Below are 16,011 nucleotides of genomic sequence, written 5' to 3' on the forward strand. Positions count from 1 at the left end.
CCACATTTCAGGGGACAGCTCCAGTTAGAACCACCAGTGCTGGGAACTATCTAACACTAGGAGCTCCTGCACTGGATCCATGTGAACCAAGAAGGTTGCCACCTGCTGAGCAAAGATCAGGGGGAACTAAGGGAATTTACCAACAATAACCTGTTCCTGACCACCATGAACCCTGCTCTTCCATTGGCCAAACTCCCTCAAGGCAAACTTGCCTAAATCATTCACGACCCACCTGCTAAGTGCTTGTGCAGACACCATTCACTGGCTTCCAGGCATTTAAGCCTGGATAAAGTGACTACAAACCTCAGCAGCCATTCCACCACCACACACAGAGACTATTTTCCCAATCAGTAATCTGCAGGAATTCCCTCGCTCACTCATTTAGAGAGTCTGTTGGCAAGCCCTTGTGTCAAGCTCAGAGTTTTAAAATCCTTGCAGCACCTTCCACTTTTAGATTCACAGGAATAAGTGTCTTCTGACAGAGGTTGTTCCCTTCAACACTGTGACACACTCTGATGACTGGCTTATACCTTCTTATTGAGAAATAGTCCACAATTTCATGTGCAGTATTTCTAGTGTATAAGAGAGAGTGTTTTTCAGTGTATTTCCCATCTCTCCTGAGCCCAGGTCACTCTGAATCACTCAGACTCCTGAATGGAGAGAGCCGGTGTGATGGGAGAGTGGAGATTTCCCTCCGTGGTGTGTGGGGCAGAGTGTTGGATGACCAGTGGGACATGGACGATGCCAGCGTGGTGTGCAGGGAGCTCCAGTGCGGAGTCGCTGAGAAAGCTTTTATCCCCCCGAAGTCTCAGAATGGAACGGGCCCTGTGGGTCTCAGAAGAGTCCAGTGTGCAGGAAATGAGACTCGTCTGACTCTCTGTGACATCTCCACGTCTGAGACAGCCCAGGCAGGAATTGCTGAGGACGTCGGTGTCCTTTGCTCAGGTGATTCATTTCCAAATCTCACAAACATTGTCTGTTCAGTAGGAAAATTCATATTAATAGCTGGGATCTATCCCTGCAGGGAGCCGGCGGATCAGACTGGTGAATGGGACAGGTCGCTGTGCTGGGAGAGTGGAGATTTATTACAATGGCAGCTGGGGGACAGTCTGTGATGATTCCTGGGATCTGTCAGACTCCGATGTCGTTTGCAAACAACTGGGATGTGGACGTGCCATCAGTGCAACTGTCTCTGCTCATTACGGGCAAGGATCCGGGCAGATCTGGCTGGACGATGTGAACTGCTCTGGGAACGAATCCGATCTCTGGGCGTGTCCTTCCGGGGGCTGGGGCCAGCACAACTGCAGACACAAAGAGGACGCGGGAGTTCTCTGCTCAGGTCTGTTCTGGGAATGCACACGTGAGCCTGGTGACCAGGGGATTAAATGGAGGGGGCAGATGTTTAAGGAGATTGCTGAGAATGACACTCTCACTTACTGTCTCTGCCTCCCTTTCCCTTCTGTAACTGCCTACCAGGGTCACCATTAGAAAGTCCTCAGCTCCCACCCAGAGGTGTTGGAGATATTGCAAGATTTCCCTTAGAATCATAGAATATCAGGGTTGGAAGGTACCTGAGGAGGTCATCTAGTCCAACCCCCTGCTCAAAGCAGGACCAATCCCCAATTTTTGCCCCAGATCCCTAAATGGCCCCCTCAAGGATTGAACTCACCACCCTGGATTTAGCAGGCCAATGCTCAAACCACTGAGCTATCCCTCCACTGAGCTATCCCTCCTTAGAATGCTAGAAGGCTACATCTCAGGTATCTAAAGGAGATTATATCATGGAAAGCAGTGACTGAAAAGGATGTAGGGTCCCAGTGGAGAAATAACTGAACATGAGCTCCCAGTGCCGTGTGTGGCAAAACGGGCTAATGCGAACCTTGGATCTATAAACAGGGGAGTAGTGAGTAGGAGTGGGGACTAAATTTTACTGTTGTACATGATGCTGGTGAGACAGATACTGGAATACTGTGTCCAGTTCTTATGTCCACAAAAATTGGAGCAGAGAAGAGCCACAAAAGTGATCTGATGAATAAAAGCCTTACGATGAGAGATTTCAGATGCTGAATCTGTTTAGCTTATCAAAACGATCAAGAGGTAACTTGATTACAGGGCATAAGTCCCTTAACAAGGAGAACATACCACTTCCTAAAGGGCTCTTTAATCTAATGCAGAAAGGCAGAACAAGAGTCGATGGCTAGAAGCTGAAACCAGACAAATTCAGATAACAAATAAGGCCCAGGTTTTTAACAGGGAGGATGATTAACCATCGGAACTAACTACCAGGGAAATGGTGCATTCTACATCTCTTGAAGTCTTCCTGTCTAGACTGGATGCCTTTCTGGAAGCTATGCTTACGTCAAACTCAAGTTATTAGGCTCTATGCAGCTGCTTTACAGAAGGTCAGACTATTTGATCTCATGATCCCTGTCACACTGTCTGTAGAGGCTCACGGCACTGAGTGCCCACCTCAGGGCAGATGGTGAGAAACAAGGCAATACCCCAAACTGCTGATGTGTTCTATAAGTAGATTTCACCAAGCCTGTAACAGATGTGAACTCCTGGACCAATGTTCTCTCTAATTTTTACATCCATGTGCGGAATGAATTTTGTTATGTGCACCAGTCTAGAGGTGATGTGTGGTGGGGTTGGGGCTGAGGGGTTCAGAGTGTGGGAGGCAACTCAAGGCTGGGGCAGAGGGTGGCTGTGCACAGGGTGAGGGCTCTGACTGGGGGTGCGAGCTCTGGGGTGGGGCCAGGGATGAGGGATTTGTAGTTCTGGCTGCCCTGGGGCTGCAGCGGGAAGAGAGGACTCCCCCAAGGCCTCTCTTGCTGCAGCAGCCTGGGGCCAGGGGAGAGGCACCTCTCCCCACTGCGGCAGCTCCAGGGCTGAGGAAGAGGTGCTTCTCCACTCTAGGCCCCTGTGGCTGCATGCCTATGCGGCCTTTGATAGCCTTCTGTGCGTCCACATGGCCACGCAGCTTAGAGGGAACTTAGTCCTGAATCACTGTATCTATCTTACCATGGAGTCACAGACAGTCCCCTTAGACTCTCCAGTCTATTGTCACCCAAACAAACTGGACTTAGTGATAAGTGGTCACTTACACCAAAAATCACATCACATTCAGGTTTCTTCCAATCCCAAGAGACCAGCCACTTACTCAGATCACTTGGTACCCTGAATCTTACACCAAAGACAATGCCTGTAGCCAATCCTGTAATAAACTATATACAGGTTTATTCATTAGGAAAAAGAAATAAAAGGGCTGTTTACATGGTTAAAGCAAGCAATCATCTACACACAAATGAGTTACCATTTATATCCTCGGAGTGACAGAGTTGTAGTGATCTGTCAAGTCCAAATGTCCTTCAGCGCTGATCCAAGGGTAACCCCTTGGGGTCTCGGGCTTCAGTTTGGATTCTTTAGCCCTGTCAAAGTTCAAACAGCCAAAAAAATGAAAAATCTTCCCATCTATTATTTTTATTTCCCTCTTCCAGCCTTCAAATCAATGGGATAAGACCTTCTGCATGTACTACATGCAGGGGATGGGCGGCGGGGATCATTCCCGTGCCTGAGTTCACAAGTTCAGAGCAAACATTTTCAGTTATAAAGCAAAACTTACATATGTTCTTGTTGCATAGACCACAGACATTACAAGTGAGATTAATGCCTGCAGCAACTAACCAGTATTTCATAAAGTCTAAACACTCAATACATTCTTACAAGACTAATACCTGTTTTCAGCAAAACTGACACACATGTGACCCTGCCTGGTCTCCAGCTACGAGATTGTAAGTTCTCATCTAAGGCCTGCAGCCTGGGCAAGAGCTGGAATCATAGAATCATAGAATCATAGAATATCAGGGTTGGAAGGGACCACTGAAGGTCATCTAGTCCAACCCCCTGCTCGAAGCAGGACCAATTCCCAGTTAAATCATCCCAGCCAGGGCTTTGTCAAGCCTGACCTTAAAAACTTCCAAGGAAGGAGATTCCACCACCTCCCTAGGTAACGCATTCCAGTGTTTCACCACCCTCTTAGTGAAAAAGTTTTTCCTAATATCCAATCTAAACCTCCCCCACTGCAACTTGAGGCCATTACTCCTCGTTCTGTCATCTGCTACCATTGAGAACAGTCTAGAGCCATCCTCTTTGGAACCCCCTTTCAGGTAGTTGAAAGCAGCTATCAAATCCCCCCTCATTCTTCTCTTCTGCAGGCTAAACAATCCCAGCTCCCTCAGCCTCTCCTCATAAGTCATGTGTTCTAGACCCCTAATCATTTTTGTTGCCCTTCGCTGGACTCTCTCCAATTTATCCACATCCTTCTTGTAGTGTGGGGCCCAAAACTGGACACAGTACTCCAGATGAGGCCTCACCAATGTCGAATAGAGGGGGACGATCACGTCCCTCGATCTGCTCTCTATGCCCCTACGTATACATCCCAAAATGCCATTGGCCTTCTTGGCAACAAGGGCACACTGCTGACTCATATCCAGCTTCTCGTCCACTGTCACCCCTAGGTCCTTTTCCGCAGAACTGCTGCCGAGCCATTCGGTCCCTAGTCTGTAGCGGTGCATTGGATTCATCCGTCCTAAGTGCAGGACCCTGCACTTATCCTTATTGAACCTCATCAGATTTCTTTTGGCCCAATCCTCCAATTTGTCTAGGTCCTTCTGTATCCTATCCCTCCCCTCCAGCGTATCTACCACTCCTCCCAGTTTAGTATCGTCCGCAAATTTGCTGAGAGTGCAATCCACACCATCCTCCAGATCATTTATGAAGATATTGAACAAAACCGGCCCCAGGACCGACCCCTGGGGCACTCCACTTGACACCGGCTGCCAACTAGACATGGAGCCATTGATCACTACCCGTTGAGCCCGACAATCTAGCCAGCTTTCTACCCACCCTATAGTGCATTCATCCAGCCCATACTTCCTTAACTTGCTGACAAGAATACTGTGGGAGACCGTGTCAAAAGCTTTGCTAAAGTCAAGAAACAATACATCCACTGCTTTCCCTTCATCCACAGAACCAGTAATCTCATGATAAAAGGCGATTAGATTAGTCAGGCATGACCTTCCCTTGGTGAATCCATGCTGGCTGTTCCTGATCACTTTCCTCTCATGCAAGTACTTCAAGATTGATTCTTTGAGGACCTGCTCCATGATTTTTCCAGGGACTGAGGTGAGGCTGACTGGCCTGTAGTTCCCAGGATCCTCCTTCTTCCCTTTTTTAAAGATTGGCACAACATTAGCCTTTTTCCAGTCATCCGGGACTTCCCCGGTTCGCCACGAGTTTTCAAAGATAACTGGCCTGCCAATGTCACAATCCTTCCCAGCCTTTATCTATTACACTCTGTATGTAGCCGCTGGTAAATGGTGACCTTCCAGAGATGCCCACTGTATTTCGAAGGGGCCTGTGGTGTCTAAAAGACTCTCTTACTCTGGGAGTGGTTCTCTAGCCGTTGCTCCTGCAGAATGATGCACAGGATCGTTAGCAATCGCTGGGATTTCACTCTTCACACCCCCGTTCATTTCAGAATCAAATTATTTAAATTCCCTTTTTTTGCGTTTTCTTCTAGAGTTCACAGATGTGAGGCTGGTGAGCGACAGTGACTGTGCTGGGCGGCTGGAGGTTTTCTACAATGGGACGTGGGGCAGTGTTTGCTCCAATCAGATGTCTGGAGTCACCCCAGCAATTGTCTGCAAACAGCTGAACTGTGGGGACGGAGGGCAGATTGCAAGAGACTTTGAATATGGACCAGGTTCTGGTCCCACGTGGCTGGACCACGTTGCATGCAGTGAGCAGCACAGCTCCCTCTGGCAGTGCCCGTCAGAGACCTGGGATCCAAAGTCGTGTGATAACCGAGCAGAAGAGACCCATATTTCTTGTACTGGTAATTCTGAAACTACCTGCATGCGGGCATGCAAACCCACATGTAAACGATGAGTTTAATTAATTGAAAGGTTAGGATAGAACTTTTGTTGTTGTTCACATCTCAGTGTAGGCAGATTTAAATTCTCAACACAAGATACAAACATATTTTCATGATGTTTTATAGGAATAACCATTTGTCTGATTAACAACAAACATGGAAGTTAATCAATTAATCTTAAAAGAGACCGGTGTTAGACACTGCGATAAGGTAGTCTGAGAGCCAAGAAAAGCCTCTCCCTAGAGACCGTCATGAGGCAGCTCTGTGGTTATTAATCCTTTTGGGATGAACATTCAGGGGTGGGCCCAGGCTGTGCAATTTGGGTCAGAACTGGAATCCCCCAGAAGTCTGGGTGAATGTCGGCCTGTGTGTCTGAGTAACAGCTGAATAGCAAATTAATTAAGTATTAAATGACCCAGAGTTCACATTTCAGTTCACACAGTGCTGAAATTAGGGGTTTAAAATACAGATAAATTCTACTCCCACATCACACACACAACCCAGTGCATTCACCTCAGCTTTTTCTCTCCATAGGAAAAAAACCAAAACCAACTCAGACCCTGTTTGCCGAATGCCCGAACTCTCCCAGCTGCACAGGTATCTCTGCTTCTCACTGTCTCCCTCTTGGTCCCTAAGTTATCCCAGTAACATGTGAGGTTTCTGCATTTCTAGACCAGGACAAGTTACGTGTCATGGGAGGAGAGGACAGATGCTCGGGGAGAGTGGAGGTTTGGTACCGTGGCTCCTGGGGAACAGTTTGTGATGACTCCTGGGACATGGCGGATGCTAACGTTGTGTGTAAACAACTGGGCTGTGGATCTGCTGTATCTGCCCCGGGCGAGGCTGCATTCGGCCAGGGGACTGGTCCCATCTGGGTGGAGACGTTGAATTGCAGAGGGACAGAGTCATCTCTCTGGGACTGTCCTGCCAAGCCCTGGTGTGAAAGCAACTGTGGTCATAAGGAAGATGCTGCCGTGAATTGCACAGGTGAGTGACAGGAGATGTTTCTGCTACTTGCTGTAATATTCAGAGAGAAGGATGGTTTAGCCCACCCATCCCCTTTGGTCCCAGACCAGGCCCTCCCATCTCCTGTGTGCCAGAGCATCCTGGATGTTGAGGGTGGAACGTTTGTGAGGTCAGATTGGCTCAGGCATCAGCCCACATAGCCCCTGCATCCATCACAGGCCCCACTGTGCTGGTTTGTTATGAGAGTCCTCATTGCTGCACAAAGCACAAGGGACTTGGGCCCTAAATCACTAACAAACAGGCCCAGTGCTGCTGTGAGGGAGTCTGTGGAGGTGACAGCTGGAGACAACCAGGGACTCTCAGAGGTGAGGATCCCCCCGGGAACAAACAAGTCACCTCCCCCTTGCTACAGGTTCATAGGCTCCCACGACTCTCACAGGCTAATCTCTCCCTGTCGCATGTTCATTTCCATCCAGCTCCCCCGCGCCGCCCTCCGACCGACAATGGGAGAGTCACGGTGCCTGTGGTCATCAGCATTATCCTGGGGGCCCTGCTCTGCCTGGTCTTAATCATCCTGGGGGCGCAGGTGCGAAGTGCCAGGGCACAGCTCAGAGGTGGGTCCTGATTGGTGTCACTGTGTGCAATGCTTCTGCAATAGCAGGGGGGCTGCAGGGTGTCAGGGTGAGGGGAGATACCAGGCTGGGTGGGGTGGCCATGGGTGCCTGTTAACTCCTCTCTCGTTCAATATTTCATTAACTGTCTGGCAGTGGAACAGCCCAGCCATGAAATCTGGAGATGATACTGGCTAGGGACTTTTACAATTTCAGAGAAACGGCATCTGTATCCCCCCGCCCACCCTCCAGTGATCCACTCCAGGAATGCCTACTCAGGCCTCCTGCTGTCACGTGTCTCTGGGTGGGAACCCCCTGTCCCATCTCATTGCGGCCAGGGGGTTTTAAGACTGCACAGCCCCCTGCCTTCCACTGTGATACCCCCAGCAAACCAGTCTGCCTACAGGCCAGCCCCCATGCTGTGCTTTCTCCTCAAGGGCTATGAGCAGGGCATTGCCAGCAGTTACAAGTTACCACCCAGCTCTCTCTCAGCAGATTACACCTTATTCCTAGGATAAAAGTGTCACAGAGAAAACATTAAAAACAATAAAAAATCCTCCACACTTGCTGAACATACCAGAATTCACCCATCTTCCTCATGGCCAGCCTGGTAGACCAACATCCCTCCAACGATTCAGTGTTGGGATCCCCATGGACAGAAGGTCCTGCCCATTGCAGAATCAAAATGAAGGCCCTGAGGCTTTTTAAACTCAGCCTTTCATATCAGAAGTCCTCCTTTATCTCTTGGTCTCTGGTAAACCAGTTTGAACCAGTCTGTATAAACCACCCTGAAGGTTTTTACCTTTCTGGAGTTGTTTACAATCTCAGTGATTTACCTTAATCATCTACCCACACACACACACACTCAGTGTTTTTTCTTCCTGGAGGAGCTGTGGTAACCCTCCGACATGCAGTAGAACATAAACCATTCATAGCTTTAATCTAGTGATTCCCAAAGATACTGCCTGGAGCTGCAGTATCTGCCACAGGGAGGGGATCTGAATATCATGAGGAGAGACATCATGGAAAAGGGACCGAGAGAAACTGGAAATATTATCAAGGAAAAAAGGTGTATAAAAATAGAGCTGTGGTAAATAGTTGTGAAGAGAGTGATCCAGTAGAAAAGACAATCTTAGGAAGGAGAAGTGTGGGAAAGGAGCAGTTTACTATCTTGTACTCAAGGCTGGCACTTGTCGGGGATTTTACATCTATAACACACTTTATACAAATATTAGCGACCAGCTCCTTGGCAAGAAGATAGAAGATGGGATTGCCATCCACATACATGTAACAGTCACAACTTTGCAGTAAGACAATGACTATAATCAGATCTCATGCTTCAGGGCTTCAGCCAGTCGCCTGCAGGGGTCAGGAAGGAATTCTGGGAAGCCCCCATCTTTGTGTTTTGTTTTGCTTCGTTTTGTTTCTTGCCCTCCTCTGAAGCATCAGACTTTAGCTACAGAGGGAGCTGTGACACTGGATGGGCTGGACCAGTCCTCTGAGTTGATACAGAGAAACCTCTTTCGAAGATATCTGGCTGGTGTGTCTTTCCACATGTTCAGGGTCAAACCAATTGTCAGATTTGGGGTCAGGAAGAAAATTCCCCCCAGGTCAGATTGGTAAAAAGGGACCTTGGGGGATTTTCCTCTTCCTCTGAACCATGGAGCATGAATCGCCAGCAACGATTATCAAGGCATCTCTCAAGTAATCAGTTCCCTGCCACTGGGGGGCCCTTGGGCATTGGTGGTACCTTACTCGCTCCTGCTTTCTGCCTGTGACACACAATAGCTTATTCTCCTGAGGACTGAAATGCTTTACTCGAAGTGCATCTTTGGGCTCAAACCTATTGGTATCTGGGTGAAATGCAGTGGCCTGTATTATACAGGAGGTCAGACTAGATGTTCTAATGGTCCCGTCTGGCCTTAAACTCGATGAAAAAAAAAGAGGTTCTCACCATTTTCAAGAGAAACACCTGCGTGGGGGAAGAATTATTTAAGCTGCTCCAAAGGGGAATAGCCAGAAATAATGAGATGAGGTTAAAAAACATTTAAGATGAATGTGAGGAAGCTTCCTGACAGAGAATTAGCCCTGGGAACCATCATCAAAGGGCTGTTGTGGAAAGAAATACTGTCACCTGGCTCATTTAAATTCCAGCACTGGGAATGTGTGGTAGGGTTCAGGCTTGCACTGAGCCCACGGGGAGGGGCTGGATGATCCCATAGTATTTCCCATCTCTGGTTTCAATGACCCTGTGCAAACCCTGCCCTTTGTTTTCAGGCTCCAGAAGACCCTTGGATCCCTTCTCTGAGGCCGTGTACGAGGAGATTGATTATAACCTGATGAGAAAAAAGCAGGAGATGTTCAGTCGCTCAGGTCTGTGGGTCTCACTCTTAACAGGGAGCAGCTATCTAATGCCCTGTCCATCTGAGGCCCTGACCCAGAGTTAAATCACTGCAGCTTCCGCCCTGTGAGCTTGTCATTGGAGCTGGGCACAAGTCTCCATTGCAAAATGTTTTGGTGAAAAATGCAGATTCAGAGACACCGAAACATTTCACAAATTCTTGTCGATTTCACCCAATTGTTTCAAATACACACAGAACGATTCATTTCATTTCAACACTTTCTAAAGAAAACATTTTGTTTTTTTTCAATTGGATATTACTTTGCCATTAGAAATTTCCTTTAATATTATCGGGAAAAAAAACAAATAAACAAAAATTAACGAATGTCCAAAAGAACACCAAATGGTTTCATTCAACATTAAACTTTATTTTTACTTTTGCATTTCCCAAAAATTTCCCAAAAAAGTCATTTTTTGCTCAACTCAAAACAATCTTATATTTTGCTTTTTTCCCAAACGGTCAGAAAACCAAACCATCTGGTTTTTTTGCCAAGCTCTAGCTGTGGGAGCTGGGTCTGTGGTGAGACCAGCAGTTACTCATGTAGACTGAGGGAGATGGGTTTCCTTCCCACCATACACTGAGTGTCCCAATTCTAGGGGCAATTAATTTCCCATCTGCCCGTCCTGCAGCCTTGGCGTGCAACCAGTGAGGGGTCAGGAAAGCGACTGTCTGGGGCAGGCTAAACTATCATTTGAAAACTTCTTTGGAGCAGGGGATGTTCTTTGCCCCCCTCCCACCGCAGCCACTGGTCTGCTGGGTCGGCTCCCTCCTGCCCCCGGAGCAGAGAGATCAGCTCAGGAGAGCCTCATGACTTTGACTCCCGGCCCTTTTATCCTTTGTGCCATTTTGTCTCAATGTCTGATGGGAACATCCTGCCCAAGGGCTGTGCTGTGGTGGGGCTCTGGGAACATGCTCAGGGCATCTCCCAGCATCACTGCCAAGATGGTTACAGTGAATGACAAAAAGAAAAGGGGTACTTGTGGCACAATAGAGACTAACAAATTTATGAATCACAGACTTTGCTCTGGGGCTTTCTTGGTTTAATCTGGAAACACCATGGAGAGCTGATCGACTGATTCATGGGGGAGGTTGGTATTTACCCTTAAGAAGGAGGAGTCCCCTCTGTGGCTGAGGAGGCCAGGACAATTGTGGAACTTCCCTGGACCAGCAGCCAGAGATGGGCCCTTCACTCACCCCAGCATCTTTCAGGTCAGATCGTATCATCCCCTCAGTCACATTTATCACAGTAACATGGAGATTTCTCTTGGGGAGTCTGTGTCAGCCTCTCACCGCTCAGAGTTGCTGTGAGTCACCATGTCCTGTGAGAAGAAGGTATAGACTGAGACTGGAAATCCTGCTCCAGGCCCCAGATGTGTTCCCAGTCCTGCAGTTCTGCTGTTCTCACTGTAATGAACGTCTGGTTCTCGTCTCTCCAGTCTCCTATTCAGATGACTCAGTGACAAAGCTGCAGTATTACACCGGGGACAGCGAGGGGGAAAACGATCCTGGATCAGAAGAAGGTAATGGGGGAGGGGCCGAGAGACCCACATCTGGGCAGAGAAATGAATTTCTATCACACTTTCTGCAATCGCAGCCATTTCCACCCCCGCCCCCCCTCACACACACACGGTTCCCATTGTACACAGTCGGGTCTCATCCCATTGAACAGGATTTCTGTCAGAATCTCAGGATGGGAACATGTGACCATCTCCTGAGCACACACCCCTCGGAGTGGCTCCCAGTGACCTCCCCAGGTGAGGAGCTGGAGGAGATGGGTCAGTCTCTTTGGGTGGAAGGCGTCAGTGCCCAGCAGGGCTCATCTCTTGTCCCCGAGAGAGAGAGGAAGATTGTCCTATGTTACAATTACAGATGGGCTCAGCCCAACTCCCTGATCCGAACCCACCAGAACTTTTGGGGGCATAGGGATTTGCAGATTCTGACCCCAGGTCTGGATCTCAGTTTTGGGGCTGGCACCTGTCGCTGTAACAGGCTGAAGCAAAATCCTGGACCTGAACTTCCGGGCCTGGCCCCATCTCTAATCATAAATGGGGCGGCATTTCTCCCCGAGCTGCTCTCAAGGGAGTCCATGATTTGGGCCCTGTGGGAGTTTAGCCTGTTGCTGGGGGAGGAGACACTGAGCAGATGAGCCAGTTCTGCTGAGAAGCTGGAGCGCTGCCAAGCTGAGCCCTGGGCTGCCTAAGAGGCCAGTGGAGAGCAGGAGCTCACAAAGGATCAGGCCAGTGACCTCCCAGTAGGAGCTTTAATTCCTGCAGAGGGGAGGTTCCCCCTCCCCAGTGTAACAGGAAAATTCAAACCTGTCTGCAGAGATCAGCTGGATTCACACAGGCCGGCTCTGGCCTGGCAGCGCCCGTGTTCCAACCTGTTATCTCAGCACAGGCCCAGATCCTGCTCCCACGGAAAAACGTGAAAGAGCTGCTGTTGGATTCTGCAGGGACAGGATTGGCCCCTTGTGATTTCTGGGTCTCCTGTTTTACTGTAGTTCTCTGACTTGTGCCTTTCTCCCCATGGGCCCCTGCGACTTCCCCTCTCACGTGCTATGATACACAGTTCTAGTTAGAAGGGCCACTTGCACTGAAGAGACGCTGCTGGTGTCATGGGCTGAGTGTGGTGTTTGCTGTTCCAGAGGGAGTTTCCCCAGGGGGGTCTCAGTTGGATTACGATAACGTGGAGGAGCCTGCCTTGAACGATGTCCCCCAGACTCCAGACGGCCGAGGTGAGCAGTGAATCCGCCTCCTGGAAGCAACGTCACCCTGACGAAAAACTAACTGTATTTCCCAGTAGGGACAATAGTGGTTTGTTAAGAAAACCAGGAAGTTCACCCACCAGTATTGTCTATTGGCGTAACGCTGGGGGCGCTGACCAGGTGCGTGACAAGACCTGTGTGGAGGTCCAGGGGTAGGGAAGCATGTGATGTCCTAAGGCATAATAAAGGCCCATTGCAGGGACTGAAGGAGCAGTTTGCTCAGGAGCTGCCCACACTATACTTGGCTCAGGTCACTGCCCCAGCTTATATACATCTGTGTCAGACACGCTGTGCTGGGCGGGACATAGAGATTTTACACCCAAGGATCTATGTCCCGACCTTATTAGCTGGCTCAGCTCCAAGTGGTGTCAGTGCCTTGGAGACTGATGGCAGTTTATGGGGTAAACTTTATCAGGAGAATGCACTGAAAAGTCATTTTTAAAGTAATGTCAAGTTTAGGAAGCCAGGGACAAGCTCTGGGCAATTCCAAGTCATTTCTGTTTGTAATTATTATAACCAAATGCCTTGTGGAGTAATCCCTCTGGACTAGATCCTAGACACCCTTTCTAGACCTCCCCCCGTCCCACGCTTGTAATCTAGGAGCTCTAGGATCCTCTCAATTAGCTCCTGAAACATATCAAATCAATGTGATATGTGAAATCCCCCAGGCTGAGGGTTCCAGAGGAGGGCTTCTCTTAATGCCCTGAAGTTGGAAGTTAAGTGCTGAGAGATCGCCAGGGACCAGTGAGGCTGGTGCAGCTGCAGCTTGTAGTTTATTTCTGTCTTCACTGTGAATATTCTCTTAATTACTGCACATCTTCATGTCAGATGCCCCTGCGCTGCCTGGAGATGTCCCAGGGGCTGTTTACGATGATGCCAGAGAAGTGTCTGTCCCTGAAGGTGACCCTGGCTTGGGGCAGAATGGTGAAAAAGGCACTGGGGCGAGTGACAGGGACAGGGATGCACAGACAGGTGAGTGGAAAACTGTTTGCACTTCACAGTGTCTCTGCAGAGTGGGGTAGCTGGAAATGTGGGATGCACAGCAAGGGAACAGCCCTGGCCAACCCAACGCCTGTGAGAAAAACTCTCCTTCTCTCATCTCTCCATTCCCTCAAAGAAGAGGCTTCAGTGCCTGAAATAGAGAGAGGAAAAGTAGAATCTGTGCTGGGTGGTACTTCCTGGTCAAACCAGCAAGATAGCTCGGATTCCCTCAAGCTCTAGGTTCAAATCCTTGGGTGTGGCTGCCCTACTCTTGATGTACTGGATTCCTACCTATTTACTGAACGTGTATCTTTTGGGCAGAATCTTATAAACCAAAGTCATGTTACTGCTGCACAAATGCTAAAGAGCCTATGACACTTCCTGTAAAAGTCGGGCTTAGCCCATTATCCTTGGCCTAAGTTTCCACTCCCCTCCCTGTTGTGCCATGAGCAGAGGAGGTGCAGTGGTGATGAAATGTGCATTGCTTAGTACTTGATGCTTATGTTCATTGTTAGGGCAGAGTGAAAGTTCTGATGTCCTTAAGTAAGTGCTCCTGGCTGGTAAGTGCTTGGGATTTTTTTCACCAATGTACAGGTAGCTATAGCTGGCACTTGGCAGTGTTAGCTGGTCTGGAAACCAAAGGTTTTAATTTCTAGACTATGTATCGAGATGATGGATTAGAACTTGTTCTAGACGAAGCCAGAAGACTGAAGGGGGAACAATTCCTAGCCCACACCGTAGAGCAAAGGTTCTCAAACCGTGGAGCATAGAATATATTCTGGGGCAGCATGAGAAGCCAGAGCAGAGAGCAGCGGCTACTTTCCAGGTGCCCAGCTTCGAAGGCAGCGCTGCAACCAGCAGCAGCGCAGAAGTAAGGATGGCAGAGAATGGTGTTGCCACTCTTACTTCTCTGCTGCTGCTGGTGGTAGTGCTGCCTTCAGAGCTCGGCAGCCGGGGAGCTATGTACTTAGATGGCTCTTTGTGACTCAATGCCCGACTGCTTTTCATATTTAGTGAGAGTTGCATGTTGATTTTTGTAAATCGGTAGATGTACTTGTGTGGTGGGGGTGGGGGGCGTCAACTACAATGGACACAAAGAAGGGGGCTGATCAAATAAGTTTGAGAACCACTGCTGTAAACTCTGCCTTGCTCTGCTGCTGCCCATCACCGTAGAGGGGATCCACTGACTGTATGTGTCTCCCTTGGTATTTTCAGGTGGGAGTCTGCACTCGCGAAGGAGTGAAGGTGTATCTGGGATGGAGAAGGAAACCCTGTTTCTGCCTCTGGGAGATACTGGTTATGATGATGTGGAACATTGTGACTCTGGGGGATCAATATCAGAACAATGTGATTGGACAAAATAACCTTGTGCTGATGTAAACGCTTCGCCTCTTTCTCTTAGAAATGCTCCCCCTGTTATGATGGTCCAGAGACAGTCCCTTCCAGTCTGATAGACAAAGCAGGTGTTTTTATAAGATTTGTGTGAAGTTGCAAGAAATTCAAGTGTGAGAGGGAAAAGATTCATAAACTTTCTTTGTATATTTTTCCATTGTTTCAAGGGGTGGAAGTTTCCTGCTTTTTTTATGCCTGTAATTTCTTCATCTTGAATTTGTGCCTTTTTACATATTAAATCCTTTCTGAAAGTCTTCCCTGTTGTGGAAGTGTTTCTTGCCAGATGAATTGTGCAGTTTCCAGGGTTCATCACAGGGAGAGGCTGAGATACAACAAACCAACAGACAAGGGCAGGCCACCTCTGGGTATGGACGGCTGTCTGATGGGAGGTGAGTTTACACTGAATGTTCTATCAGGCATGTGGTAAAAGTGAGACACCGGCAAGAGAACATTCTGAGATGAGCAACATGGTTGTTCCTAAACCTAATTCAGATCTGAAACTTTCCCTGAATCCAAGGAGATAAATGGGAAATTCTCTCTGGGTAATTCACACCTGAACTGAAGGAAACGGGTAAAAAGAATTCCCCATTAGCGATAAATACAGAGGATGAATATTTCTGCTAGGACAATAAATAAATTGTATAGAAAATAATGACAAGAGGACGGTTAATAAGAATCTGGGTTTCCACTGAAGCAATAAGGCTAAAACAAGTAACAAGTCACTGAATTGTTACTAGAAACCCCAGTAAAATTGATCGTTTTCACACAGTGGAATATTCACTTCCATGACAATCTACGAATATAGTTTAAAGTCAATGCTGAGCTGAGTACTGACTAGTGGAGAAGCCAGAAGTGTTCTCTCAATGAACCCTCAGTGGAATCAATACCAGAATGCCCACAGAGTACATCGCTATTTCGCAGAAATATCTTTCTTTCCTTCACCACCAATCCTGCTTGCAG

General features: G+C 48.3%; 1 protein-coding gene across 1 annotated transcript in view; it reads left to right on the forward strand.

Moving 5' to 3' along the window:
- The window catches only part of LOC144268845 (antigen WC1.1-like), a 37,612-nt gene extending 22,400 nt beyond the window's left edge, over positions 1-15,212 (forward strand). Inside the window, exons 5-15 of the mRNA XM_077824121.1 lie at positions 628-945; positions 1,025-1,339; positions 5,582-5,896; positions 6,470-6,532; positions 6,608-6,926; positions 7,322-7,515; positions 9,790-9,885; positions 11,351-11,434; positions 12,559-12,648; positions 13,507-13,650; positions 14,875-15,212. Of these exons, the coding sequence (XP_077680247.1) occupies positions 628-945; positions 1,025-1,339; positions 5,582-5,896; positions 6,470-6,532; positions 6,608-6,926; positions 7,322-7,515; positions 9,790-9,885; positions 11,351-11,434; positions 12,559-12,648; positions 13,507-13,650; positions 14,875-15,023 (2,087 nt within the window). The 3' untranslated portion in view covers positions 15,024-15,212. The remainder of the gene's footprint in view (positions 1-627; positions 946-1,024; positions 1,340-5,581; positions 5,897-6,469; positions 6,533-6,607; positions 6,927-7,321; positions 7,516-9,789; positions 9,886-11,350; positions 11,435-12,558; positions 12,649-13,506; positions 13,651-14,874) is intronic.
- Positions 15,213-16,011: the final 799 nt, after the last annotated feature.

Source organism: Eretmochelys imbricata, chromosome 1, assembly GCF_965152235.1.
Source record: "Eretmochelys imbricata isolate rEreImb1 chromosome 1, rEreImb1.hap1, whole genome shotgun sequence".
Taxonomy (NCBI): Eukaryota; Metazoa; Chordata; order Testudines; family Cheloniidae; genus Eretmochelys; species Eretmochelys imbricata.